At 37.3% G+C, this 26,569-nt stretch overlaps 2 protein-coding genes across 6 annotated transcripts in view; both read right to left on the minus strand.

Moving 5' to 3' along the window:
* Positions 1–2,154: 2,154 nt before the first annotated feature.
* MTRF1L (mitochondrial translation release factor 1 like) lies at positions 2,155–15,571 on the minus strand. 5 transcript variants are annotated; one of them, XR_005720820.1, is made up of 8 exons: positions 15,360–15,563; positions 11,777–11,856; positions 9,724–9,907; positions 8,970–9,133; positions 6,989–7,331; positions 4,925–5,042; positions 3,675–3,811; positions 2,155–2,870 (listed from the first exon to the last, which is right to left on the minus strand). XR_005720820.1 is itself a non-coding variant. In XM_040238719.1 (8 exons), exons 4-8 carry the CDS (start codon positions 9,818–9,820, stop codon positions 2,670–2,672), a joined length of 717 nt encoding a protein of 238 aa, XP_040094653.1. In that variant the 5' UTR covers positions 9,821–9,907; positions 11,777–11,856; positions 12,427–12,475; positions 15,251–15,555; the 3' UTR covers positions 2,155–2,669. The 5 variants fall into 5 exon arrangements, 4 of the variants coding, with proteins under 4 accessions (XP_040094653.1, XP_040094654.1, XP_040094650.1 ...); XM_040238719.1 differs by lacking the exon at positions 6,989–7,331 and adding an exon at positions 12,427–12,475 and having other exon boundaries at positions 15,251–15,555; XM_040238720.1 differs by lacking the exon at positions 6,989–7,331 and adding an exon at positions 12,427–12,475 and having other exon boundaries at positions 15,360–15,538.
* A 1,952-nt stretch (positions 15,572–17,523) lies between these two features.
* Positions 17,524–26,569, minus strand: part of RGS17 (regulator of G protein signaling 17) — a 39,829-nt gene continuing 30,783 nt past the window's right edge. The window contains exon 4 of the mRNA XM_040238721.1: positions 17,524–24,364. Coding sequence (XP_040094655.1) covers positions 24,176–24,364 — 189 coding nt within the window. The 3' untranslated portion in view covers positions 17,524–24,175. The remainder of the gene's footprint in view (positions 24,365–26,569) is intronic.

A 26,569-nucleotide genomic window follows, 5' to 3' on the forward strand; every position in this document is an offset into this window, starting at 1 on the left:
CCAACACAGAGTAGTGAATTTGGCCTAGAGCTAAGATGCCCTTTAGGTGGACCTTGAATTCTGTCTGTGGAGTGTGTGTTTTAGGCAGAGAGGGCAGGGAGAGCAAAGGCAGGTGTGAGCGATAACACATACTGTGTAATTCAGGTAGCTGTGTAGATGCAAAGTTTGTACAAATACCTACTAAATTCTAAGACCCTTAAAGGTATTAATAACCCTCTCAACATTGTCTCTTTATAAACAAAGTGGTTTGCTTCATTCTCGTTTCTTCAAGACCCAATGGCACTAAGATCTAAAAGGTAGTTAGATCTAAAATGGTTAATTATAAGATCCTTAAAAGTATTAGGCGTAGAGTTCTAGTAGGCTTCTGGAAAAAATTATGTTGTTCTACTCTTATCTTTGTCTGGGCTCCAAAAATTACTTTTGGTTATGAAGGAATTAACTAATTTAGATTAGTGAGTAAAGTGGGAGCCAATGCCAATTCAAACCAGAATTTGTCAGTTACTTCATATGTGTTCATAATACACAGTGATAACGGTACATATCTTACGTTTATATTGTTAAAATTACCAAAGTATTAAGATTTCTTCTAACCAATGAGCTTCCCTGGTGGCTCAGATAGTAAAGCGTCTGCCGGCAATGCGGGAGACCCAGGTTCGATTCCTGGGTCTGCAAGAGAAGGAAATGGCAATCCACTCCAGCACTCTTGCCTGGAAAATCCCATGGATGGAGGAGCCTGATAGGCTACAGTCCATGGGGTCTCAAAGAGTCAGACATGACTGAGTGACTTCACTTCACACCAATAAGGTGTTCTAATGGGAAGGTTTGAAAATTCACGGAAGGTCTTTTCCCAACTTCATCAGTACAGTTCTCACACTTTTTCTCCTGGGGGCAGAGAGGGAGGGACAGAGAATATTAGAGAATATTCTTTTATTAGAGAGTAAGAAAATTACTGGCTGTCTCCTGTTCCCAGAGTAAAATCTAAAATTCAAGCCCCTTCACAACTTCAATCCAGCTTTTTTCTTTTGGCTGAGCCATGAGGCATATGGGATCTTAGTTCCCCAGAGGGACAGAACCTGCACCCTCTGTATCAGAAGCATGGAGTCTTAACCACTGAACCACCAGGAAATCCCTCAATCCAACTTTTCTAATTTTCCCCTATAACTGAGAGAAATTAAGTCTATTATATACTGTATATAGTATGGTGTAATATTTAATAACCTGCAACCATGTCCTTTTCATTCTAAAAGGAAACCTAAGACCCAAGGGGAAACTGATAAATCTGGGAGAGCCAGGCTTGCAATGTGGATAGTGAATATTGTTGAAGGAACATGTCTTGCCATAATCTTGGTTGCTGAGGTCACTAAAAGCGGCATTTATCAGCTGTTTTTGTGAAGGCAGAACAGAATGCCTCTCATGAGCGGAACATTCCAGGGGAGAGGGGTAATCTTCAAATTAAAATTCTCTGATGTATTTGATAACCTTTAGCTAGCTTAAATTCTTAACTGTCTTTAATGGTTTTTCTACACCTCCCTTTTAGAGCAGTACGAAGCTACTAACATAAAATTACTCTGAAATTTAGCACATGCTGGAACCCTAAAGGAAATCTGGCTAACAAATGTTGACTTAAGAAAGAGGAAACAGTTACCTGACAATAATGTAGGTTTGAATCAGTGTCATACATATGCCCATCAAAATTCAGACAACTATTGATTTTAACAAATATGAAAAAATGTGCAATTCTGAGTGTTAACTAAATGTCTCCTAGTTCTCTAACATATAAATCATATAACCTTAATAGTGAAATTGCTTTTCCTCCTCTGGAAATCCTAACTTGTTCTGACTACCATAAGTTGAACATTTATTCATTATCTACTAGGTGCGACTTCACTTTCACTTTTCACTTTCATGCACTGGAGAAGGAAATGGCAAACCACTCCAGTGTTCTTGCCTGGAGAATCCCAGGGATGGGGGAGCCTGGTGGGCTGCCGTCTATGGGGTCGCACAGAGTCGGACATGACTGAAGTGACTTAGCAGCAGCAGCAGAGCTGTTCGTAATTGTCATCCTGGAGTTTATGTTTTCAGAATATTCTTGAGCCAGCATTTCCTGCTTCTCTCACTCTTTTACAGGATAACTGACATGTCCTATTTCTTTTCTGTAGTTAGGGTTGGATTTATTAATACTTTTTGGAGTGAAGGAGCACACACACCATGGGAGAACCGTGAGGGTCTGTTTATCAAGCACATGACTTATTGGTGTTGCTCTAAATACCAAGAGGTCTTTGACAGCTGTGCAGCCTCAAGCAGACGTTCCTGGGCTTTCCTTCCCTCTCAGGCTTCCATCCTCTGAAGACAGTCTTATCATTTCATGTTTGAAGTTTCCCTTAAGAGTTAAACCAAATTTCTGATCACTCATTAAATACTTTACATAAACAAAGGACTATTCTCTTTCATCTACTTCTTGTAAGGAAGAGTTCAAAATATCCAGCCAGAGTCATGATTATATGTTTTTTCACTTAATACGTTCAGAGACGTATATAAATTATGTTTATTAAAAATGTTACTTTCAACTGTGTTAACTCATGTGTTTCAAGAGAATACTGTGTATACACAACCTGATTTGCTATAACAGAATTTTCAGAAGCTATACAAGTCTTTAATAACAAATCAACTTAAACTTTTTTGGAAATAACTTCTACTAAAGACTCATAATTAGCATAGTCCTTCAATGACTGTACAAGTTCATCCAGTAGGTACTCTCCTTGCATGAAAGTTTCAAGATCATGAAGTGACTTGTTTATTCTGTGATCTGTGACCCGGTTCTGTGGAAAATTGTATGTTCTTATTTTCTCTGACCTTCCTTTTGTGCCAATCTACATATTAAAAAAAAAAAAAAAAAGGATACAAGATAGTTAAACTCACGGCAACTAAACCTACAAAGTTAATTTACCTGGAGATTAAGCTCTTGGTTTATAATTTGAAACACAATGTTAAAAACCAAATTTTAAACATTTTGAATTCTCAAATAACATGGGCACTTGATACAGAAAAAAGAACATAGGCTTGAAAAGTCAGACAGCTTAGTACTTGAATTTTGAATCCTCTCTGCCATTTTTTACTTTATAACTTCAAGTAATTTATTTCGACTTTAAACTTCAGTTTCCCCATTTATAAAATACAGATAATACCTACTACACAGTGATAGTGTACACGTACAGCCTGGCACAGAACTGATATCTGAAAGTGGTAGCTAAATATATATAATTTTTGTGAATTAATCTGGTTATCATCAGTGATAACAAAGTGATCAACTCTCCATAATAAAGGAGTTAATAGAAGGGCTCTGTAATTATAAAATCAACAGCCAAACAGGAAGAAGGTTAAGTTCAATTTCCTTTCCAACTTTCTTCTATAATTTTGAAAGGATTCAAAATGAACGGGAATTTGGTATATCTTTTTAAGATAACTTTGATGAAAAGTCTGAGAAAGATACCTTTGAATACAAAAAACAGTGTAAATGTGTAATAAGATTACTATAAAACAAGCCCTTGGTTGAATGATATGAATTATACTTTAACTTTTGACAAATACAGTGAAATAATTTTAATACATATTAAAACTGGGTAATCTAAAACTATTTTTATCCTTTCAAAGCATTTTAAAAAATTCAGTTTTACCTGAATCTTTCTGGCACTGTATCGTTTACTTGTTTCTTCTTCTAGCTGCAGGCTGTACAGTTTTGCACGTAACTTTTTCATAGCCATCTCTTTATTTTTCAGTTGAGATCTTTCTTGTTGGCACTCGGAAACAATACCTGAATAGTGTTATGACAATTAAAAGAGTTTTAATAGAAACATCTTCTTCACGTATTATCAAGGAATACTCCTTTTCCGTCTTCCTTTATGAGGGGAAAAAATAGGACTCTGATATTAAGAAAGGAATACTATACACATAACAGATAACTTTAGTTATTAGAAAACTGAAAATTGGACTTATAGCTCAAAATATTTACATACTGAAAGCATACATACTGAACAGTAAGCATTAGTCATTTAATATGGATTATTTTCTGGTACTTTTAGCTAATCACCACAATTTTTTTCAACTACTCATTATACAAACTAAACTATAAAAGTTAATGTTATTACCAGAGATAATCACTATTAATATTTTTGAGGCTCACTTTTTTTATTCCTGTTTATATACTAGGTGTTACATAAAACATCATCTTAAAGTTTAACATGAGAATTTTCTCATTAAAAAAAAAAAAAAAAAAACAAGCAAGGACTCCCAGCAAGCACTACCAACCATGGGAATTACGCCTGAGATCATTTATAGGAAGATTGAGGTTTCCTATTCCTGTGCTCTTTTTCACGTGTAAGTCACTGGAGCAATACTTGTAAAAACACATGTTGTTCTATCTAACACAATTGTAAAGACTCAAGAAAAATTACAGTTCCACTGCCTAACATTATAATCAGGACAGAACCCCCAGATGTCTGCAGATGGACTTAATGGGAAGAAGTCCCTGAAATTACATGCGAAACTTTGCATATAAGCATGTTTCTGGGTAGAAGGTCCAAATTTTCATTTTCTCAAAGGAATTCATTTCTTCCTCCCTCCAAAAAACACTAAAAACTGGTGATTGAGAGCATTTTCTTTGAAAGAATCACCCATGATATTACTTCACTGTGAGGATTTAAATTAGTGATATAATCACTAACCTGGACATTTCCTGGACATGGATCTCTCCCCTTCTTCCTGCCTTTGTAATTACCCTAAAGAGTTTCAGCTAAGGAATCTAGATAAATCAAGTGTTGAAAATAAACAGTTCCTAATAGCCTATATGTTGCTGGTAACTGAAGATCTGTTTCAGAGGAAAAGTCATTCAGAGTTTGATTTTTATGTTGAAGAAGGAACCACGCACCCGTTGGGAGATGAACGATCCGGACAGCACTGTCTGTGGTGTTCACATGCTGCCCCCCGGCTCCACTGGCTCGCTTAGTATCAATCCTCAAATCCTTAGGATTAATCACCAGGTTAATCTATACGTAAGAGAAAAGTTGGGAGTTTTGAAAATTACATGTGTGATCTGTTCAAAGAGAATTATTTATAAAAATGCATGTCATAGATAATATTTATGCAAGATTTGGAAGGTTTAATTTTAAGAACAGAAAGTAATTGGAAGGATACCATTTTTTAAATGACTTTTCTTATTGGAAGAGTGGGGCTTACCAGGTGGCAGTAGCAGTAGTGGTAAAGAAGCCGCCTGCCAGTGCCCGAGACGTAAGAGACGTAGGTTTAATCTCTGGGACAGGGAGATCCCCTGGAGAAGGAAATGGTAACCCACTCCAGTATTCTTGCCTGGAGAATCCCATGGACAGAGGAGCCTGATGGGCTACAGTCCATGGGGTCACAAAGAGACTAAAGTGTCTTGGCATGCACACAGTGGATAAGTATCAAAATATAATGCAAAAAAACCCAAACCCTCCCTAATCCTCAAAAACTAGACTTCTCAGTAAATTACCCTCTTCTTACCAATGGCAGATCTCAACTATTAATAGAAATGTGAATATAATCACTAAAATGACTTGAGTTCAAAAAGACTTTAGTGGAGAAAAAAAAAAAAGACGCTAAAACACTATAGGAAGGTTTTGTTTCATTTTAAATACAGGACGACTTAAACATACTTAGAGCAGAGATGAATGGAAATGGCAAATACCAAGAAGTCAAGGATAGAGACTCAATTCACAAATACCCTGGATCTGATGTCAGCATAATGCTCTGTCCTGGCAGTCACCATCCAAAGCACTACATTTAAAAAGCTCTTGCATGAACTATACCCATGCTGTGAGATGTCCAAAACTCTAGCAGCAGGCATCTTATCATTCACAGGCCTTCTAGGTCTCCCTATGTAGCTCTTTACTGTTGCTAGGAAGAATTAAATGAGATGATATATGGACCTCAGTCTCCATCTTTTTCCTGAAAACCTCCATCTCCAAGATGCTTAAGCCAAAGTGGCTAGTATCAAGGTGTTGCTTTTGCCATTTATCCTGCTTCCCTCTCTCCCTTAACTATCCTGTTCCTCACCTAGATTTCCTACAAAAATTAGACTAAAGAAAGGAACTCCCTGTACCCTATTAGACAGTAATACAGACTTTCTAAAAAGTAATAAACAGAAATCCTCAAGCTTCCTTCTCATGTGCTTATTTCATTCTAAAAAACAAGTTACAAATTTTCCACCACTTTTCAGCGTAAGTGATGTAAGCAAAATATAACTTCCCAACTAAGCTACTTGAAAATATACAGACTGAGAATTTACTGGTGAAAATAAAGTATACTCATTGTGTACAATGTAGCGATATGTTACTATTTTAATATGATTGGATTATAAACTAGCAATTCTATAAAGCAGTTGAATGAATGAACCTGAAGTCGCTCAGTCGTGTCCAACTCTTTGCGACCCCATGGACTGTAGCCTACCAGGCTCCTCTGTCCATGGGATTTTCCAGGCAATAGTACTGGAGTGGATTGCCATTTCCTTCTCCAAAGGATCTTCCCAACCAAGGGATCAAACCCGGGTCTCCCACATTATAGACAGACACTTTACCATCTGAGCCACCAGGGAAGGCAGTAGTTACCCTTTGTTAAAACAGGATACTTGCTATTGATCTTCTGGGAACAAGTCACAGAAAGCAAGTCTCCATAAAGGCAAGCAGCCCGTAAACTCTATTTAATATTGTTTCTCCTTTAGATGGTCTCAAAACACCTGCTATAAGCTTAGTAGTGGAGAAAAATAGACCATGCAAGATTATATGACTTTGTTGTTGTTTAGTCACCAAATCATGCAAAGATGGACACAATAAAGGACAGAAATGGTATGGACCTAACAGAAGCAGAAGATATTAAGATGAGGAGGCAAGAATACACAGAAGAACTATACAAGAAAGATCTTCATGACCTAGATAACCATGATGGTGTGATCACTCACCTAGAGCCAGACATCCTCGAATGTGAAGTCAAGTGGGCCTTAGGAAGCATCATTATGAACAAAGCTAGTGGAGGTGATGTAATTCCAGTTCAGCTATTTCAAATCCTGAAAGATGATGCTGTGAAAGTGCTTCACTCAATATGCCAGCAAATTTGGAAAACTCAGCAGTGGCCGCAGGACTGGAAAAGGTCAGTTTTCATTCCAATTCCAAAGACAGGCAATGCCAAAGAATATTCAAATGACCGTACAACTGCACTCATCTCACATGCTAGCAAAGTAATGCTCAAAATTCTCCAAGTCAGGCTTCAACAGTACGTGAACCATGAACTTCCAGATGTTCAAGCTGGATTTAGAAAAGGCAGAGGGACCAGAGATCAAATTGCCAACATCTGCTGGGTCATCAAAAAAGCAAGAGAGTTCCAGAAAGACATCTACTTCTGCTTTATTGACTATGCCAAAGTGTTTGGCTGTGTGGATCACAACAAACCGGAAAATTCTTAAAGAGATGGGAACACCAGACCACTTGACTTGCCTCCTGAGAAATCTATATGCAGGTCAAGAAGAAATAGTTACAACTGGACATGGAACAACAGACTGGTTCCAAATAGGGAAAGGAGTATGTCAAGGCTCTATACTGTCACCCTGCTTATTTAACTTATATGCAGAGTATATCATGGGAAATGCCAGGCTGGATGAAACACAAGCTGGAATCAAAACTGCCAGGAGAAATATCAATCACCTCAGATATGCAGATGATACCACCCTTATGGCAGCAAGTGAAGAACTAAAGAGTCTCTTGATGAAAGTGAAAGAGGAGAGTGAAAAAGTTGACTTAAAACTCAACATTCAGAAAACTAACATCATGGCATTCGGTCCCATCACTTCATAGCAAATTAGATGGGGAAAAAATGGCAACAGTGACAGCCTTTATTTTGTTTTTTTTTGGTTCCAAAATCACTGCAGATGGTGACTGCAGCCATGAAACTAAAAGACACTTGCTCCTTGGTAGGAAAGCTGTGACTAACCTAGACAGCATATTAAAAAGCAGAGACATTACCGGGCCACCAAAGGTCCGTCTAGTCAAAGCTATGGTTTTTCCAGTAGTCATGTATGGTTGTAAGAGTTGTACTATAAAGAAAGCTGAGTGCTGAAGAATTGATACTTTTATTGAACTGTGGTGTTGGAGAAGACTCTTGAAAGAGTTCCTTGGACTGCAAGGAGATCCAACCAGTCAAACCTAAAGGAAATCAGTCCTGAATATTCATTGGAAGGACTGTTGTTGAAGCTGAAGCTCCAATCCTTTGGCCACCTGATGCAAAGAACTGACTCATTTGAAAAGACTCTGATGCTGGGAAAGATGGAAGGCGGGAGGAGAAGGGGATAACAGGTGATGAGATGGTTAGATGGCATCATCAACTCAATGGACATGAGTTTGAGTAAGTTCCAGGAATTGGTGATGGACAGGGAAACCTGGCCTGCTGCAGTCCATGGGTTGCAAAGAGTTGGACACGACTGAGCGACTGAACTGAACTGAACATGTTCAACTTGCAACCCCATGGACTGCAGCCCTCTAGGCTCCTCTGTCCATGGGATTTCCCAGGCAAGAATATAGGAGTGGGTTGCCATTTCCTTCTCCAGGGGATCTGTCCAACCCAGGAACTGAACCTGCATCTCCAGCATTGGCAGGTGGGTTCTTTACCACTGAACCACTAGGGAAGCCCTTACGTTCACTTATATATCCTTAATTCTTACCATTTATCGTTAAAATCATACCTATTGGACTGTGATAATATATTTGAAAAATCAGTTCAAATACAAGATGAAAGTCAAATAAGAAAAGGAGATACTCAGTTCAGTGAGGTGAGTGTTACTTGGGGGCAAGGCGCTGTGCTGGGCTAGGACTCCTAGGAGTGGGGGCTATGGCGCCTCACCTCGCTGGGCTGGGCTAGGACTCCCAGGAGGGGGGACTATGGCGCCTCACCTCGCTGGGCTGGGGTAGGATGGCTACAGTCATGGTGCTGGTGTGGATGCGGCCTTGCTTCTCTGTCTTGGGCACTCTCTGGACTCTGTGCACACCTCCTTCAAACTTCATGTGCTTATAGGCTTCTGAACCCCCAATGCTGGCAGATGCATGTCTAAGGCCACCTTGAAAACATTGGTGAAAGAGGTGTGTTATTCCTGCCAGTTATAAATAACTGACCATCATTTCTACCATCTTGAAATATAATTAAAGGAGCTACAAACATATAAACACATCAACTGTGAAACACTGAAAGCCTTTAGCAAGTCTATGATATTCAGTGTTTTAGTGTCTTTATTGGTTATAATTATTAAACATAAAGCATTTATGGTGTCAATAAACTGACTCATAACACCCTGAAGGACCACTTTTAAAAGACCATTAGCCATTGAATGACAAGTATTTTATAGGCCATTTCAAAACTGGTAATATTTCTGCATTCAACATTATTAAGTTTGAGCAAACTCTGCAAGATAGTGAAGGTCAGGGAAGACTGGCATGCTGCAGTTCATGGGGTCACAAAGAGTTGGACACGACCTAGCAACTGAACAGCAACAATTATTAAGTAAATGATAAGCATAAAATTACTTAATCCTCCTTACACAAAAAATTATAAAGGTTAATCATGGTCTTTCCAACCCTTTCCCCTAAAATACACATAGATAAATAAATAAAATCTATGCTTTTCTCAAAACAAACTGAACAGTTTACTGACCTATTTCACTTGGAAAATATTCCAGGGTTTCAAAATGCCATCTTTTAAATGCAGCATACTGCTGATACATATCAAATATCTCTGAGGTAAACAACATTGCCTCCTGACCCCCAACTCCTGCAGTCACTTCCAGGATCAAATCATTTTTATCTGTTTCTTCTGAGGGAACCAAAAGTAAGATTATCTGCAAATAAAAAATATCACCCCTCCTATAATTATGCTTTAAAACTTTTTGAAAAAGAGCTCAGTGATTAGATATAGAATTTTAAATATTTAATTTACTTAAAAAAGTTTCTCTAAGCAAATACCTTAATATTGCTGATTAGCATTCAACCATCTTGCCAATCAGCCCATACAATGCAGAACTTCCAAAACATTAATGTTATAACTACATTACAAATGCTATAAGGTTCAGCTAAAACTTACAAGTTTCTTTCTTGTTGGTGCTCATATATACTTTATATTAGTTCTCTATTCGGTTAATGATTAAGTCCTTGCTGTGAGTAGGACACTGTGTTGTGTGTAGCAAGCAGAAGAAGCAATCCCTGGAGATTTATAGGCTACTATGGCAGGAAAAGAACACCCAGATTCCATCTGTATATTTTCTAAGCTTCTTTAAAATGGAAGAGACACTTGCAATTTTGGAACTGGAGAGGCTCTTAGAAATGATCTGGTCCAATTCCTTCATTTTACATGTCAAAGAAAATGAGATTAACAGAGTGCAATGATGAATTAAAAAGCCAAGTGTCAGTTACTGGGACTCAGATCCTTGTGCCTAAGTCAGTCTTCCTTCCATTAAAATTGTATGTTTCACACTTCAGTGCGTATCAGTCACAGACACATAGAATTAAGATTTCTCTGATGAGGTGAATTAAGAAAGAAAAGCTGCCAACATTTATAAAATGGTTCTTTATAATAGAGAGGCACTCTGCTAAGGACTTCATGTATTTTAATTCTTAATACATCTTGGGCAGGTACTATTAACAGCTCCACCTTAAGATGTGAAAACTAAGTTTCTCTAAGTTTAACTTAGCTAATAAGTTTAACCCTAGTTGGCCAATACCCTACAACTAGAACGTGGAAGGGCTAGAACTTGAACCCAAGTCTCCCTGAGTTCTGAAGCATCGCCACGAAGTGTTGGTCAGGAGCTATCCTTGTTCTCCTGCTTTTCCATAGCTCTAGCCTGTGCCAACAGAATGTGACCATTCACATCCTGAACTAGCACAACGCAATTTACACCTGTGAACTACTAGCCAATGAACAGAAACCGTTAATACACGCATTCTTCTACCTCACAAAAAGTTTATAGAGTAGAAGGCAAATTACCTGAGGCTTTTCAGTCTATCGTGGAACTTTTCTTCTAGAGTAGGTGGTGGGGAAATTAATTTTTGGTAAGTTCCACACTTAGGTAAAGAGAGAGAATTTCTAAGTTAAGCATCCCAGTTCCAAGCTCTGTCCTCATTTTATCATATTCTTTGATTTGTATTTCCAGAGATAACTGCTGTAAACCTTAAAGCTCTGCTTTACAGAAATAACAAACAATGGATCTAATTTCATGATTTTTCATCTAACTTAATATGTTCTTCTGCAGTTCTCCTAGATATAAAGCCAATACTCTTAGATATAAATGCAATTCTGTTTTCTAAATCCTGAGGGGCTTAGTCTAGGCTGGGACTCTATAAGAGTGTCAAAGACAAAAAAGATAAAGAAATATTCCTGCTTCCACCTACCATTGCTCCACAGTCTCTTCTACTCATGTCTACCCCCACCCTCACCGCTCTTAAAAAACAAAAGAGAAAACATATTATCAACATTTCATTGCCTTCTTGGAAAATTCTATTAATGTGACATTCATCTTTCTTTCAGACTTCTACAATCCTTTTAGTATGATAAAAACAGAGCTACAGGGAGTATGCTTTTTCTGCTTTAAAAACCAGGTTTATAATTGTAAATACTAGCATGCTGATTAGCTCTTGACTTGCTTTTATAAAGTTCTAATAAAATATAATAGAAGTAATAGCAAAATGCTTTAATCTTTGCACAAATGCCATACCTGATGCTTTAATTGAGCTATTTCTTTTTCACATGAAGTTATTTCATTTTCGGCAAGTTTCCTTAAGTCCTCATTTTCATCTAAGAAAAAAAAGGCAGCAGGTTGAGTTTTCCTTAATTAGTATTAAATAGCTAACAGAGTTCAAGGTAAAAGTTTTGTCACTGCTGAAGGGAAACATAATAAGTATCCTTTTTTAATAACTGTCATTAATTTATAGCACTTTACGCACTAGTTTTTATGAGCATGCAGTTAAAAAACCTTTCCCCGATGAGAAGGGCAGAAGTTAGAAATAAAAATAATCTCTATAGGAAAATACAAAGAAGCTACTAAACTTTTCTATAATTCTTCCTCCCCCAACTATTCGTATTAACAAATATGCTTTTAGTTTTCAAACTTAGACTCTACGGTAACGAATGAATGCACTGAGTGAGTTAGATCAGAGGGGAATATAAGGTTCCATTAGTAAAGCCAAAACTGAGTTAAAAGGCAGAAAGTTATTTATTGTCTTATTAGTAAATGTTTCATTAATATAAAAGTATCCACCTAAACATTTAGACCCTGCCTGATATTTACAGAGTATCTACATGAAGTACTCTTCTTCTCTTTCAGGCTTTATTCTAGTTCTTATTTCATCTAGTTTTCACTTTTACCTTACAAAATATACCTCCTCTTTCCTCTATCTGATGGACAACATGCAACCTATAAAAAGGAGAGAAGGGGAAATTGTATTGGCTATTACAGTTTGCTATCTCTGTTGGAAGATCAAACTCTGTATTGGCTGGAATGACTTACTCATATACTAAGAACCAGTTATGCTGGGAACTGGGAACAACATGTAAGACTTGCCCCTCAAGGCAGGATTTTAGATCATTTTAGTTTCTTTATATTATTCTAGGGGAGAAAAGCTCACAAAAAATAACAGCCTAAAACATTATGTGGTTAAATATTAAAATAACAGCATGCAGAAGGAATTTTCTGCTTGTTTTAGAGATGGGCAGAATAAAGGAAAAAAGGATTAACTCAATGAGATAATAACAGCAGCAAATTGAGATAAACAAATACAGGGAGTGTTGGTGACATGGCAGAAAATTATTTTGGTAAGAATGGGTTATGAGATTTGGTGAAATGGAAAAATGTGCTTCACTAAAAAAAGCAAAAACAAATTAGAGCCCCAGTTCAACCACTAAGGTTCTCTTAGAATCTCTCTCCTAACTTCTCTGAATCTCAGTAATCTTAAGAGTAAAATGAAAAATCTGAGTTGGATGACCTCTAAGGGGCCTTATTAGTTCTGAAATGTAGTGTTCCGGTTAAGATGAAGAAGACTGAACTAGAGTGTAGAAGTAATCTAACTTAAATACTACATTTTATTTAATTCAGGTCCCCCAAACACTATCAATTTCAACATGTAATGAATACAATTTTTTTTTATATTGAGGCTTTGTGGCTGCTACGTGGACTTGAAGCTTGGCTTAGGAAACTGATTTAATTTTCCCCTAAAAGATACTACTTCTAATTTATTTTTTCCTTAACACTCTGGGCAGCTTCTCTTAAATCACTTAATTTAGACTCTCCTTAAGTCTCAACTATACAGTTGCATTAGCCTTCTGTCTTCCATGGCATCTTTAGTCCCGTTCCAGATTGCTTCTAAACTGCCACCCATCAAAGTTCCTAAGCAAGAAAGCTATTCCTATTATTCACTCCCAATCCAAAAGCTTCTGCTGGCTTCCTTCTGCCAAAAGGATGAAACCAAACTTTGCAGGTTAGTATTTGAGCCCTCTTACAAAATGGTTAACCCCACACCCTCCCCAAACCTACCCCCTTCCCCAGTTAACACAGAACTCAGTGATTAAGAGCACGAGATTTGGAGTCAGTCCTGCTGCTGCTGCTGCTAAGTCGCTTCAGTCGTGTCCGACTCTATGCGATCCCACAGACGGCAGCCCACCAGGCTCCGCCGTCCCTGGGATTCTCCAGGCAAGAACACTGGAGTGGGTTGCCATTTCCTTCTCCAATGCATGAAAGTGAAAAGTGAAACTGAAGTCGCTCAGTCGTGTCCGACTCTCTGCGACCCTGTGGACTGTAGCCCACCAGGCTCCTCTGTCCAAGGGGTTTTCCAGGTGAGAGTACTGGAGTGGGGTGCCATTGCCTTCTCCACAATAATATATACACACATACATAACCAACCACACATATATACCCGAGAACAGGGGTTCTTATGGGATTTGTTAATGTTGACTTCCCTAGTGGCTCAGGGGTTAAAGCGTCTGCCTGCAATGCGGGAGACCTGGGTCGATCCCTAGGTCGGGAAGATCCCCTGGAGAAGGAAATGGCAACCCACTCCAGTATTCTTGCCTGGAGTCAGTCCTATTCAAGCTCTATTCCTTAAGAGCAGTTTAACCTGGGCAGAGCTATGTTCTCTTTGTATCTCAGGTTCCTCTTCTGTTGCATGAGCTAATAGAACCTACTTCATAGTTTATTATGTGAACTGGATGAGTTAATAGATAAAGCAAAGCAAAGCCTAGAGTAGGCAAAGGATCGATAAAAGTTAAACTATTATTATATCATCTAAGGTTGGGCCTTTATCCCTGTACAAGCCTTTCTCCTTCCAAGTTCTCCTTGCTCTCCCAGGTCTTTACTGATCTATGTTCTCACTTATCGGCTGTATCAGAATTAAATTTCTTGCTTCAGTAGACTGTGATCCTCTCTAGAACCTTTCCTCTGTGTGGGCCACAGGCCAGCCACTAGGCATCCCCAGGAATTTGTGCAAATTAAGTAACTTGGGCCCAATCCAGATTCGAGTGGGCATGAATCACTTGGCAAGCTTGTTAAAACCGCCGCATGTTTCCAAGTCTCAGAGTTCCAGTCTGGGTTTACTTAGCACGCATTTCTTCTGTCACTTTTGCGGGTGGCCGCTCTACCACACTGAGAAACACTGCTCTCGACTCCTTATCAGGAATAGGGCCTTGTCTTCGGCGAGCTCGTCTCCTGCCATTAAATATGCAACCAATTAAAGTCAACTTAAGTTTTGTAAAAGGGCGTATAGCACTGTCAAGAGAGCACAAGGAGAGGATGGGACCAGAACTAACATAATGATGTCCTGACCTCTGGTGTAAACTTCTTTATGCACCTCCATAAAGAGCTGCCCTGGTGGCTTAGACGGTAAAGCGTCTGTCTACAATGCGGGAGACCTGGGTCCGATCCCTGGGTCAGGAAGATCCCCTGGAGAAGGAAATGGCAATCCACTCCAGTACTATTGCTTGGAAAACCCCATGGACAGAGGAGCCCGGTAGGCTACAGTCCATGGGGTCGCAAAGAGTCGGACACGACTGAGCGACTTCACACACACATCAAGAGCTGCAACTGAGTAAAAACTTCGAAATCAGAGTGTGTGGAGACGTGAGCGGCGGCTTGGTGCAAAGCGCAAACGAAGAGTCGAGACTCGGCTCTGCATCCCGCTGCCCTAGGCCAGGCCCTTACCGTGCAGCAGGTGCTCAGTCTCCTGCAGCTCCTGCTCCTTGTCGCTCAGAAGTTTGGCCACCGCCACCAGCTCAGGCCGCTTGACCTGTAACCGGCCTTCAGAGCCTACCTGGCGCTCGAGGAAGGTCCGCAGAGGTCCGCCGCGGGCGAACAGCTCCTCCAGGGGCAGGTTACTGCAGCTTAGGTGTCGGCGGGCCGGGACAACATCCCAGCGGGCCCAAAAGCCCCGAAAAACACTCCAAACTAACCTGGGGCGCATAACTACAGCCAGTCCACTATGGCAGACAAGACCCGGAAGTTCCGGACAGAGCAAATCTCGCGATACCGCGCGGCTCGGACACAGGGGCGAGACCTATCCGAGCTCCGCCCAGCTCACGCGCCGGTTTAAAGGGGCCTCCAGGAAGCCTGGTTGGGAGCTTCCGTTCATGCATTATTAAACGCCGTAGTATTCGCGGAGGCCGGAAGTTGAGTAGCAGAGCCAAAAGTGATAGGGGCGGGTCTGAGAGACCTCGGGCACCTCCTTTAAAGAGTAGGTCAACGCCTCCTGGAAGGAGCCGGGGCGGAGTATTGGGCCGGAAGGGGAAAGGCATAGATTGTTATTACGCTTTCTGACGTCAAGATTGCTTCTCAGGTACTCAGTGAAGCTTTCAAGTACCGCGATGGAGGGCCGTCCAGTGTCAACTACAGGAGCTGAGATCACACACAGATGTCAGCCTGGACTGTCGTCTCCAAGGGCGAATTGTAGAATGGCCATCAGTGTGTCTATGTGTGTTTACTCCTCTTCCATTTCTCGTGCTCCTGTTTCTCCTTTCGACGGTGGTTAAGGCTCGTATTAATGGGGACGTGACAAGTGGACTTGAAGACCAGTTACCGAGTGATTTAGCAAAATCTACTTTCCTGCCCTTTATCTGCCACTTAATTTACATAGCCTTTAAACGACTTGGTTCCACACCGAGTCTCCTGCCTAGTCTCACTTATCCCTTGTTAGTCGGCTACTTTTTAAAGACGTCGAGCCATTCGTTTCCTGTTGCTGCTAACCACTGCCAAGCAAAGCCTTGAGAGCCCCGCCTCCGGGGGCCCCGCCTGCCAATTTGACATGGTGGATTAGTGCCCAGAATACTCAAGTTTATTGGTGTAATGCTTTTGAATTTTTTAAGACCTCTTCATAGACCTGCCATTGCCTTCTCCAGAAGAATGTATACTGCTAAGTCACTTCAGTCGTGTCCGACTCTGTGCGACCCCATAGACGGCAGCCCACCAGGCTCCCCCGTCCCTGGGATTCTCCAGGCAAGAACACTGGAGTGGGCTGCCATTGCCTTCTTCAATGCATGAAAGTGAAAAGTGAAAGTGAAGTCACTCAGTCGTGTCCGAATCTTGGCGACCTCATGGACTGCAGCCTACCAGGCTCCTCCATCCATGGGATTTTCCAGGCAAGAGTACTGTAGTGGGGTGCCATTGCCTTCTCCAAGTAGGAGAGTATAATACAACCCAGAGAGGTCTGGGGTTGCTACAGCTGAATTCTCAATTGGGGAATTCTCACCACCTAACTGGTTTGAGCAGGGCTTACTTACGGTACAGAGACCTGACATACTGAAACATTTTCTCATTTATTTATTTTTTAAAAATAAAAATACCGGAGTCCTCTGCAAGGTTTAGTCATCCTTAAGTCATCTAGTCAAAATTGTTAAATATAAAAGTCTCATAAAATGCGCTTGCCTTGCCTCTGCTATATTCATTTCTGTACTCTACATACAAATGCAAAATGAAGTAGAAGAATGAGATCACTCTCCAAACAATATAAAACAAAAATATGTTTGGCTACTTAGAAGCTTCCATTAACTCAAATCTTCTTTCATTTTGTATGTGAATTAAAGCCACACTACTTTTCCAAAATTGTCTTGCTTTAAAATAGTGATTGAAATTGAATCTTAAAAAATTCTAATCCGAGTATAGAACAAGACTGATGAGGTTATCTACATCTCTTTTAGGAACAGGTATTTCTCAAGTCTAAACTCAACTTTGAATATTGTTTTAAGCACAGAACTGGGGGGAGCTACTTGACTCCAATCTCTCAGCTGAATTTTCAAAACAAGTCATTTCATGGACATACTTCATTACTTATAAAAGTTGCAAAAATGTAATAAGCAATAACCGTGTAAAATAATGTAAAGAATCCAACCAGAAATTATTTTCCCTCAGATGTGTAAGCAATTTAAGTAATATAAATGTGTACCTTTACTCCTGTAGTGTGACACCAATGAGGAAACAGTGACTTGTCTAAGGATACATGGGTGAATTCTTTATTAATTCAAAACATTTTTAAAAAGTCAGTGTGTAATGCATGTGTTTTACAGTAATGTCCATGGGTGTCCACAGTGTAGTCAAATGAAAACAGCTTTAGTTTGATTTACTTTGAAAAGTCAAAGATATATACTGTTTGAGATTTCTGAATTTTCTTACATTATTGTCATGCTCAACTTCTATTATATGTTGAAAATTCTAGCATTTTCAGGAAGTCTTCTTGTACATTGGTAAAAATAATAAAATAGATTCAAGGAAGGAGGAATAAAAACCCAAAACAACTTAAGTTAGAGGAAAAATAATCTGGATTATCTATTCAATTTATAAGTACCTACAGTTATTTTGGCACTTCAAAATAACCAAGCATGGTATCTCAAGTTATATTCATGCATTCAAAACTTCTTTATGGTCCATTAATAAATATTGATCAATTCCAAAATATGGATATAGATTATTAAGTACAATGAACATAGTAGCAAAAATTTACACATGTTCAATATGATAAATTTTACAAGAATCAAACACATTGAAATTATTTTTAATATTTAGCAAACATCTTAAAATCATATACAAGAAACATTGTATTTATGACAAATAGGTTAAAGCAAGACAGAAAAAATCAAGTCTTTTACATTATTCCAGTATTCGGTGTTCATTGTTCAGTGAAAGGCAATATAGAAAAGTACTCACCACAATGACCATCAATTGAGATTACCTTTTAAGACAGCAAGACTAAAATCTTCACTACCCAAGAGACTTAGAGGATTAAGGTAATTATACACGTAATTCAAGAGAAGAAATTCACTTTCACCCCCATTAAGTGAATATTCAACAACACTGTTTTGGAGTTTTACTTTCCTATATCAATTTCCAGTTCATTATATTTTCTTGATAGTGTTTGTTAGCAGTCATTTAGTGGAAACTAATAGCAGTGTGGAGGAATCTGCTTGGAGTATTATCTCAGTGTAAATGTCCAGTAAATTTACCTCCAAAATACCCTCTTAAAAAATGTATCACTTTACAGTGGGAAAATCTAACAGACACTACCTCAGTCAGACGATGAAGTTCAACATCAACAATAAGTCATGTTGATGATGGTATGTACCTTTGATATGGTGTGATATGAATGGCGCTTCTGTGGTCTTTCCTCCAAAATCTGATAACACCTGTTTAATCTGGGAAAATGATCAGAAAAATTCTAGTTGAGGGACATCTTACAAAACACTAGGCCTGTAACTCCCTAGTACTGCCAAAGTTATCAAAAACAAGAGAAGTTTGAGAAAATATCATAGCTAAGAGGGTAACATGATGACTAAATATAATACCGTATCTTGAACAGAATCCTGGAACAGGAGAAAAAAAAAATATGAAAAGCAAAGAAGGACAGGGAAGCCTGGCATGCTGCAGTCCAAGGTGTCTCAAAGAGTTGGACATGACTGAGCAACTGAACAACAACAAAGGAATCTGAATAAAGTGTGGACTTAATAATACATTGATATTGGTTCACTGGAGAAGGAAATGGCAATCTACTCCAATAGTCTTGCCTGAAAAAAATCCCATGGACAGAGGAGTGGTGGGCTACAGTCTTTGGGGTTGCAAAGAGTTGGATGGGACTTTGCGACTGAACATGCATGTATTGGTTCATTTATTGTGACAAATGTTTCATGGGCGTGACATGTATGGATCCTATCTGTACTATCTTTTCAATTTTTCTGTAAATCTAAAACTATTCTAAAATAAAAAGTTTAATAAAAATTTTTATGAACACACAACTACCTTTTATTCTCTTACTTTCATGATAAACTTATTTTAAAAATCATACTACCTTAATAGTAAAAAGCATGCTTTCTATTCCATGGCAGTGTCAATGTTTTCTACTGGCTGTCTTTTTTAACTTGGGTTTTAGCTCTAACTCCTACATATTTACTTGGCAAATTAACTGAAAAATTCTTCCTATGCTTGGGAATGTTTATTTCCTGTGGAATTTAAATTTTCAAATGATTTCTCTTAATCTTTGATTTAAACCTACAATATTGTACACACACACACATCTGCATACACACATCTAAATATATCTGTGTGTGTGTCATTGAAAGAAACATATTTCTTGTTTGTAGATTGAATGTGACGTTGGTGAACTGAGAGCAGTGATTTTGAATCACATTATTGAACAAAGCAATAACATATTCATATATTCTTCTGTCTTAAAATGAGCTTGATTGTATTTTTTGAATGAATAATTCAATCAGATTTTTAAAGTACAGTTTCAAAAAAATCTGGGCAAGTGCATTGAAGGCACTTAATGCATACATTCTTGAAATGGGAATTACTGAGCTAGAGAACTTTGATTAATAATATGTAACAGTTCACTCTTTCCATGTTTAATTCATTCTCATGGCAATCCTATAAATTTTTATATTCTTCATTTGAAGAGAAAGAAACAGTTTCAGAGAGGATAAATGATTTGCCCAAAGTCACATGAGATAGAAGTATAACTGGAAGTCAAATTTATAATCAAAGCCTGGTATTTGGAAAGAAAATATATTCCTCTGTGGACTGTTGTGTGTTACTACTAAGAGTGCTGCAAGGAAGATCTGAAACAAGTTTTTGATATCAGTTTCACTGGTAAATATTTGCAGTTGTAGCAAGTAAGGAACAACTAAACTTTTTACAGATTGTTTTCTCAGAAGAACAAACATTTTATAGTGGTCAGAGATTAAAAAAAAAAACTGAAAAGGGCATACAAAGTGTTTGCAAGTTATACTTTGAAAACTAAGGTCATAAACTGTCAGTATAAATACAGGTAAAAAAACAATTCTAGGAATATCTTTCCCACTTTTCAAAATAATTTGCCATCTAACGCAAAGTTTTCAAAGCTTGTGTTTGATAGGGCTCTATCCATAGGCTTTTTAGGTGGCTTATTTTCTATTTTCTGACTGTATTTTAAATTTCTTCCTTGCATACTTCTTCCTCAAAGCATCTGGTATATTGCCATTTTGTAAATGTAGTTTGTTACAACTTCAATATGACATATTTTTTCAATATAAGTTAAAAGTATATAGAAAAAAAGGATACATTCAAAAATAAGACTCAGGTATTATTTTAAATCCACTTAATGGGGTGAAAGTGTATTTTTGCCCCTAATAAATAAATACTACTTACCTATTTCTATAGTCCTTTTGCAAAACTGAACTCTCAGGTGAATACATGATACACATTTCATTCCACACTAACAACCTAGGCAGCATGAAAGGATACTAATAAACACCCCATGCACCATGACCAAATATCAACTGGTCATCTTATGTACATATTTTAAGACTAAAAAAAGTGACCACATTACGGCTTTAACTTTTGCACTTCATAGTGTTGATATCAAAATTGTGTTTTGCTATTGTTCTTTTGCCAGTGCACCTACTGCGCTTAGAGCTGCCCTATAACACTGTTGGGATATCTGTATTACCTTTGGGTAACGTAGTAACAATTATTCAAAGTAAAGAAGCATCATCCATTCATTTTTAATGTGATCTAAGTTCAAAATGCATCTCTGAACAAATCTCTCCAATTTATATAAATATAGATGTATATTTATATATGACCTATATCCTCTACTTTTCTTTCCATTATAGACACATCTGAACTTAGGCATTATTTAAAGAGCATTAACCTCTTTCTGTGTACATTAGCAGATTCTAACAGTATACAAAGATATCTTGGTAATGTAAAACATAAAGTGTACCTTCTAAAGTGCTAATTTTTCCTCAGGGAGGAACTTACTCTCTAGAAAAGATCAAACTCTACCAAAACAAATATTGTGCTCTTAGAATGGTAGCATAGACACCAGTTGAGGGCTATTTTTGTTTGTTTGTTTATTATAGCTCTGTAATTAAAACAGAAAGAATTACACCATACTTTAAAAATTGGTAGAGTTGCAGATACATAGACATACTGTTAGATACACTTAAAACATTTTGAAATTAAAAGAGATGCTCTCCCCTCCCCCTGAAAATAGGAATTTAGCACAGAAGTCCTCACATAGTGTGGTTATCAATATTTGAAGTGTAAATCTACCCTAAACTCATTCTCAACACTTTTCTAATCAGGTTTCAAAAGGGTATATCAGCTTCAAAATCTGTATTCTACAAATGCCCCGGGTTAGAGATTAGGACTCTTTATAAGGGCCCTATCTTTTACATTTGGTAAAATATTAAAAGTATTGTCAAACAGACAATTCATCTAATAGTCCAAAGTATCTTATAAAGATAACTTATGACTAGCAGGTCACCATCATATATAGTAACAACAAGAATATAAAGTCTACACTTAAAAAATTTGATTCATGCGGTGTATCTTAGTATATTACATATTTTCTAGTCATGTATATACCATACATTGTGCCTCAAACACAGGAACAAATATGATATTACAACATATATGTGTATACATCATTGTAGCATAACAAACTCTAATCAAGAAAAAAATTAAATAATTTAGGAACAATAAACTTCACGATAGAAGTGATGATTCTTTTAGGTTTTTCTTCACTTGTTAGGAAAAAAATATGACTTTTTGTAAACATCTTCATAGCTCTCTTTTCCCACTATGTTACTGAAAACTATTATTCAAACAGTAAATATTTAATTGACATGGATAAAGCATGTCTTAACACTAACACTTTCAGACAAAAACAGGCATTTGTTAAAAGAAATGTTTATTATAAATATTTTCTATCTTATATTTTAACTACATTTTCATAAAGAATGTATTTAAAAGTGCTGAATACGGTAGGATAGTCAGCAACGCCAGTGTAAACAGAATGCTTTGTTTTCTACTCTGCAAACATTTTTTTTTTAAATCCCATTTTGTCAAACACTGCAACAGTTAAAATATTTGCATAGGGAATAGATTATAGCCCTTTTAATCATATCTCCTGAATGCTATACAAATTAGAAAATCAAATTCACATAAAAAAATTCTTGAAATGTTTAACTTTATGGAAAAAGAAAATTACGATGCCAACCTTTCAAGTAAAGTAAATTTTAAAAAGAAAACCCCAAACTTGTTTTTCTTAAAAAAAAGTTTAATAAATTAAAAAAATGAGAGGTAGTTAAAAAATGACAAAGGAAACTTATAATTTTAATATCATCCTTAATATAAGGCCAGTATTCTTAGTGGATATAAATATTTTTAAAACTTTCATTTTAGGTTACTCAATATTATACTTATTAAGTTTAAGATTAAAAAAATAGCCTCCAGGGGATATTAATATTCAAATGTAACACTTTGATATAAATATGACACTGTTGTTGTGTGTGCAGGATAGGATACTGTTTCCTTGAATGTCAAAAGTACATGCCAAGGTCAGGCAAGTATTTTTTGTCTTAAAAGATTTAGTGGTACTTATAAAAAAATAATATGGCAGCTAAAACATTTGAGCACTGTTCTGCCTTTCAATTAGGGATGAGAATTAATAGTTTGGTTTTAACATATTTTAAATAAGTTATTTTTAAGATACTACATGAAAACAGTTAAGGTCTGAAGTAGAGAATTATCTTCTAAAGAACCCCTATAAAACTTTTCTTCGTTAAAAACCTTAGCTTTTACTGGATTTCACTTTCAACGAAAATATGCCACAGTCCAGATGCTATTCATCCAAAGTTTTAAGATGCTACATATAGGCATTCCGTTATTAAATCTTTTCTTTATATTCCAAAACTAAGTTATCAAGCTTTTTTTTTTCTTGCTAAAGTACATACTTATGCAACCATTTTAGAACTGGAGAGCCAGTCTTTAATAAATTAATTACAGTATTGGACATCTGATATATACATAGATTCATTTTCTTGTATTACAACTAAAAACAATATCACTCTGATTTGTCATTGAGATAGAATATCTTCAAATTGTTTTGTGCTTTTTTCTTTTTTCCTCATATATATATGTATATATTATTTTTTACATAGCAAACTCTTCTGTAATGAAAATGCCACAGTTTTGGCAGTGAACAACCAGAGGAATTCCCCATGAGGATTTTCCAACAAACAGAGATAAATAGCTCTTTTTTCATGTACAGAAATATTGGCTTCAAAATTAGTGTACTGAACACAGCATATAGCATGTTGACTATCAGAGTTACAATTTTAAAATTGGCTTTTTCTGTCTTAGATTATATTTAAAAATGCAAACCACAGCCAACTTTTGGGCAATTATTTCTATAAGACCATATTGCACAAAAGTCCTTAAATACAGATATAAGTTATGCCATTTGGATTTAAGTGTTGCGACAACTATATGGCAAATGAAGCAGGTTTACTTGGCACATGCAGTCTCTGGGTACACTAGGAGACTGTTCATAGGACTACAAATACAGTTTGCTTGCAAGTAGAATGAATGTGTGTTCAACAAAATAAACATAATTTGGCAATTCATTGTTTTATGTGGTATTTTCTCCAAAGTAACCACAGATAAACCTTGATAAAAATGGAGACAAAGACCATATGGTTGTATTTTCACAGTAGCCTGAGGAATGCTAAACCGTAGTTCTCCAGGAACTCAGTTTCAGGTGTTACGTAACTACTTTTATTTCTCATCGCAGCCCTCCAAAATGACTTTCTTTAATAAAAATTAAGATTCAGAAGTAGAGCTGGCAGTACTTTCAACAAATGACTTATAAATTTGAGAGTTCAAAAACCTGGGGAAAGAATCTCTGTGCATTAAGGTATATATCTGGAGTTGGGCATCTTCATACATGTGAGGATTAGGATCCAACAGATTTCTATTGATCACCTCTCTAACTCGAGAATCGAGACTGACCTAAAAAGAAATGAGAGCAGATACATTAAATAGTATTTTTTCAAAAGATCTCAGTCAAGTAACTACACACGCATGACATTTCAGACATTAAAGAGTAAATCTAAAAATCATGAGGTTATGTTTTCAAAGCTTTCATAACCCCGCATACTTTTCTCCTTCAAAAACTGAATTAAACAAAAACCAACTTTTAAACCAAAATTTGAGTTCAGATATCTTGGCTTTCTTGGATGTACCTCTTCTATGCATTCATTCAGGAGTTTTTGACAATTTCTCTCATTGTTGCAGTGCTAGAGAGTCCCCTAGCTAGAATTCAAAGTTGCACTCGCGAGTGTGTGTGTGTGTGTGTGTGTTAGTCGCTCGGTTGTGTCCAACTCTTTGTGACCCCATGGACTGTAGTCCACCAGGCTCCTCTGTCCATAGAATTCTCCAGACAAGAATACTGGAGTGGGTTGCCATTCCCTTCTCCAGGGGACCTTCCTGATCTTCTTCTCCTGGGTTTCCTGAACTGCGGGCAGATTCTTTATGGTCTGAGCCACCTGGGAAGCCTCTAACCAGAATAAAAAGTTACCTCCTCCTATTATGCTGGGCTGACTCTCTTCATTGAACAAGATAAAAATCTAGCAGAGAGTAGTTCTCTGTCAAAACAACATGTAAATTACATACTGATACCTGACAGTTTCACGTCCCAACAAGTCACATCAGGAGGACACCAGGAAGGTGGAAGAGCTGAGCAAGCAGAACCAGAGCACGTACTCTTCAGGTCTTACAACTATAGACCTGTTCACATAGAACACGCTACAGTCCTTCCCTAGGAATACATCCAAATGACTCTGTACTAAAGATTAGAAGAACAATTTTTTTGAAATGCAGTCTTTGAAAGGAGAAATGTCAGTAGGAACTCAGAGCACCCATTAAAGTAGCCATACAGTGTTATTTGAAAAGTGTAAAGAAATTTTTAGAAATTAAATTCTGCAAGTGATTCCGTTTTTTGTTTTTGTTATTTCTCCCTGAATGCTAATCGTGTTGGAACTGGTAGGGTAAGTTGGAAAAGGAATGGGGAGGATTAAATAGCAATAAAGGCATGCTGTGGGGAACAGAACTAAGCTCTTTACTGAAACGAAAGAAAAAAGCCCTCCAAGAGGCAAAACACCTCTGAGTCTGATTGGTGTCTGACGTTCTCACTGTTGAACAAAGACTAAGGCATGGTGATCCTCAGTTACCCGTTTCGTGATGTACTTCTAAACAAACCCTTCATATTTATAGCTAAGGTTTTGTCACGAGCATCTTGCAAAAGCTTTTTTGGTTCTGGCTTCATTTTCCACCCATGCTTTGTATAAGCCTGGGATCTGAGACGGTCCCAGTGAGAGAAGCACTCACATCCTCTCTGGTGTTCCCGGATTCCTAAACTTTATAGCCCATGTGGAGTTGAGTTCATAGAAACACCCCAGGATGACAGCTAGCAGGGGAAGATATATCAGGAAGTGGTGATCCAGACTAAATTTCTGTGGTTTTGCTAGACTAAGTTATACAAAGACAAAAGCAAACATTTCTTGGCCGAACTATGTGTTATTCTCTCTAGATTCTAAAGAAAAAATGTTCTGGAAATGGGTCAAGTTTTATTCTCTGTGTTATTGCCACAAGGGTCATCATCAAGTACAAAGTAAAAAAATACAGAATTTTTAGCTAAACTTCTTATTAAAAAACATTTGTGTCTCTTGCTCAACAGGAAAATGTTGACATTGAAGTTTAAACTGATAGGTCTTGTTCTGAAATGTGGTATTATGATAAAGTGAATCTTAACAAACATATTCTTCTATTTTTTGCAGATGGTACTTTTACTTTCAAACTTGTGTACTTTTTGTTTCATTGGAGAAAGGAATACTAGATTAGTGATAAAGAGATAAAAGAGGTCTTTATTTCATAAATAATAGCATACTGAATATATGCTATTTAACACATATGTTCCCTAACTTATATATTTAACATATGATAAACTGATAACAGTTTATCAGTTGCTGGAATGATATTCATTATCTTAAGACAGAAAGCAAAATAATTTGAATTATTAAATGTAGAGTCTTCATTGTATGATTTAAATTTTATTTTCAAACTAAAACCAGTAGTGAAATATCATAGAGAAAGTACCATTCAACATTCAGTAATCTGTAACAAAAACACATTTGCTATTTCCATTTAAAAAATAAA

Source organism: Oryx dammah, unplaced genomic scaffold (assembly GCF_014754425.2).
Source record: "Oryx dammah isolate SB20612 unplaced genomic scaffold, SCBI_Odam_1.1 HiC_scaffold_4, whole genome shotgun sequence".
Taxonomy (NCBI): domain Eukaryota; kingdom Metazoa; phylum Chordata; class Mammalia; order Artiodactyla; family Bovidae; genus Oryx; species Oryx dammah.

Bases quoted from the DNA above. Each gene is read 5' to 3' on its own strand.
- MTRF1L (XM_040238716.1), bottom strand. From the start codon at position 15,509: ATGCGCCCCAGGTTAGTTTGGAGTGTTTTTCGGGGCTTTTGGGCCCGC. The intron at 11,857-15,250 runs GTAAGGGCCTGG...TTTTTTTCTTAG, and splicing joins GACTGAGCACCTGCTGCACG to ATGAAAATGAGGACTTAAGG. The intron at 9,908-11,776 runs GTATGGCATTTG...TTTTATTTGCAG, and splicing joins TAGCTCAATTAAAGCATCAG to ATAATCTTACTTTTGGTTCC.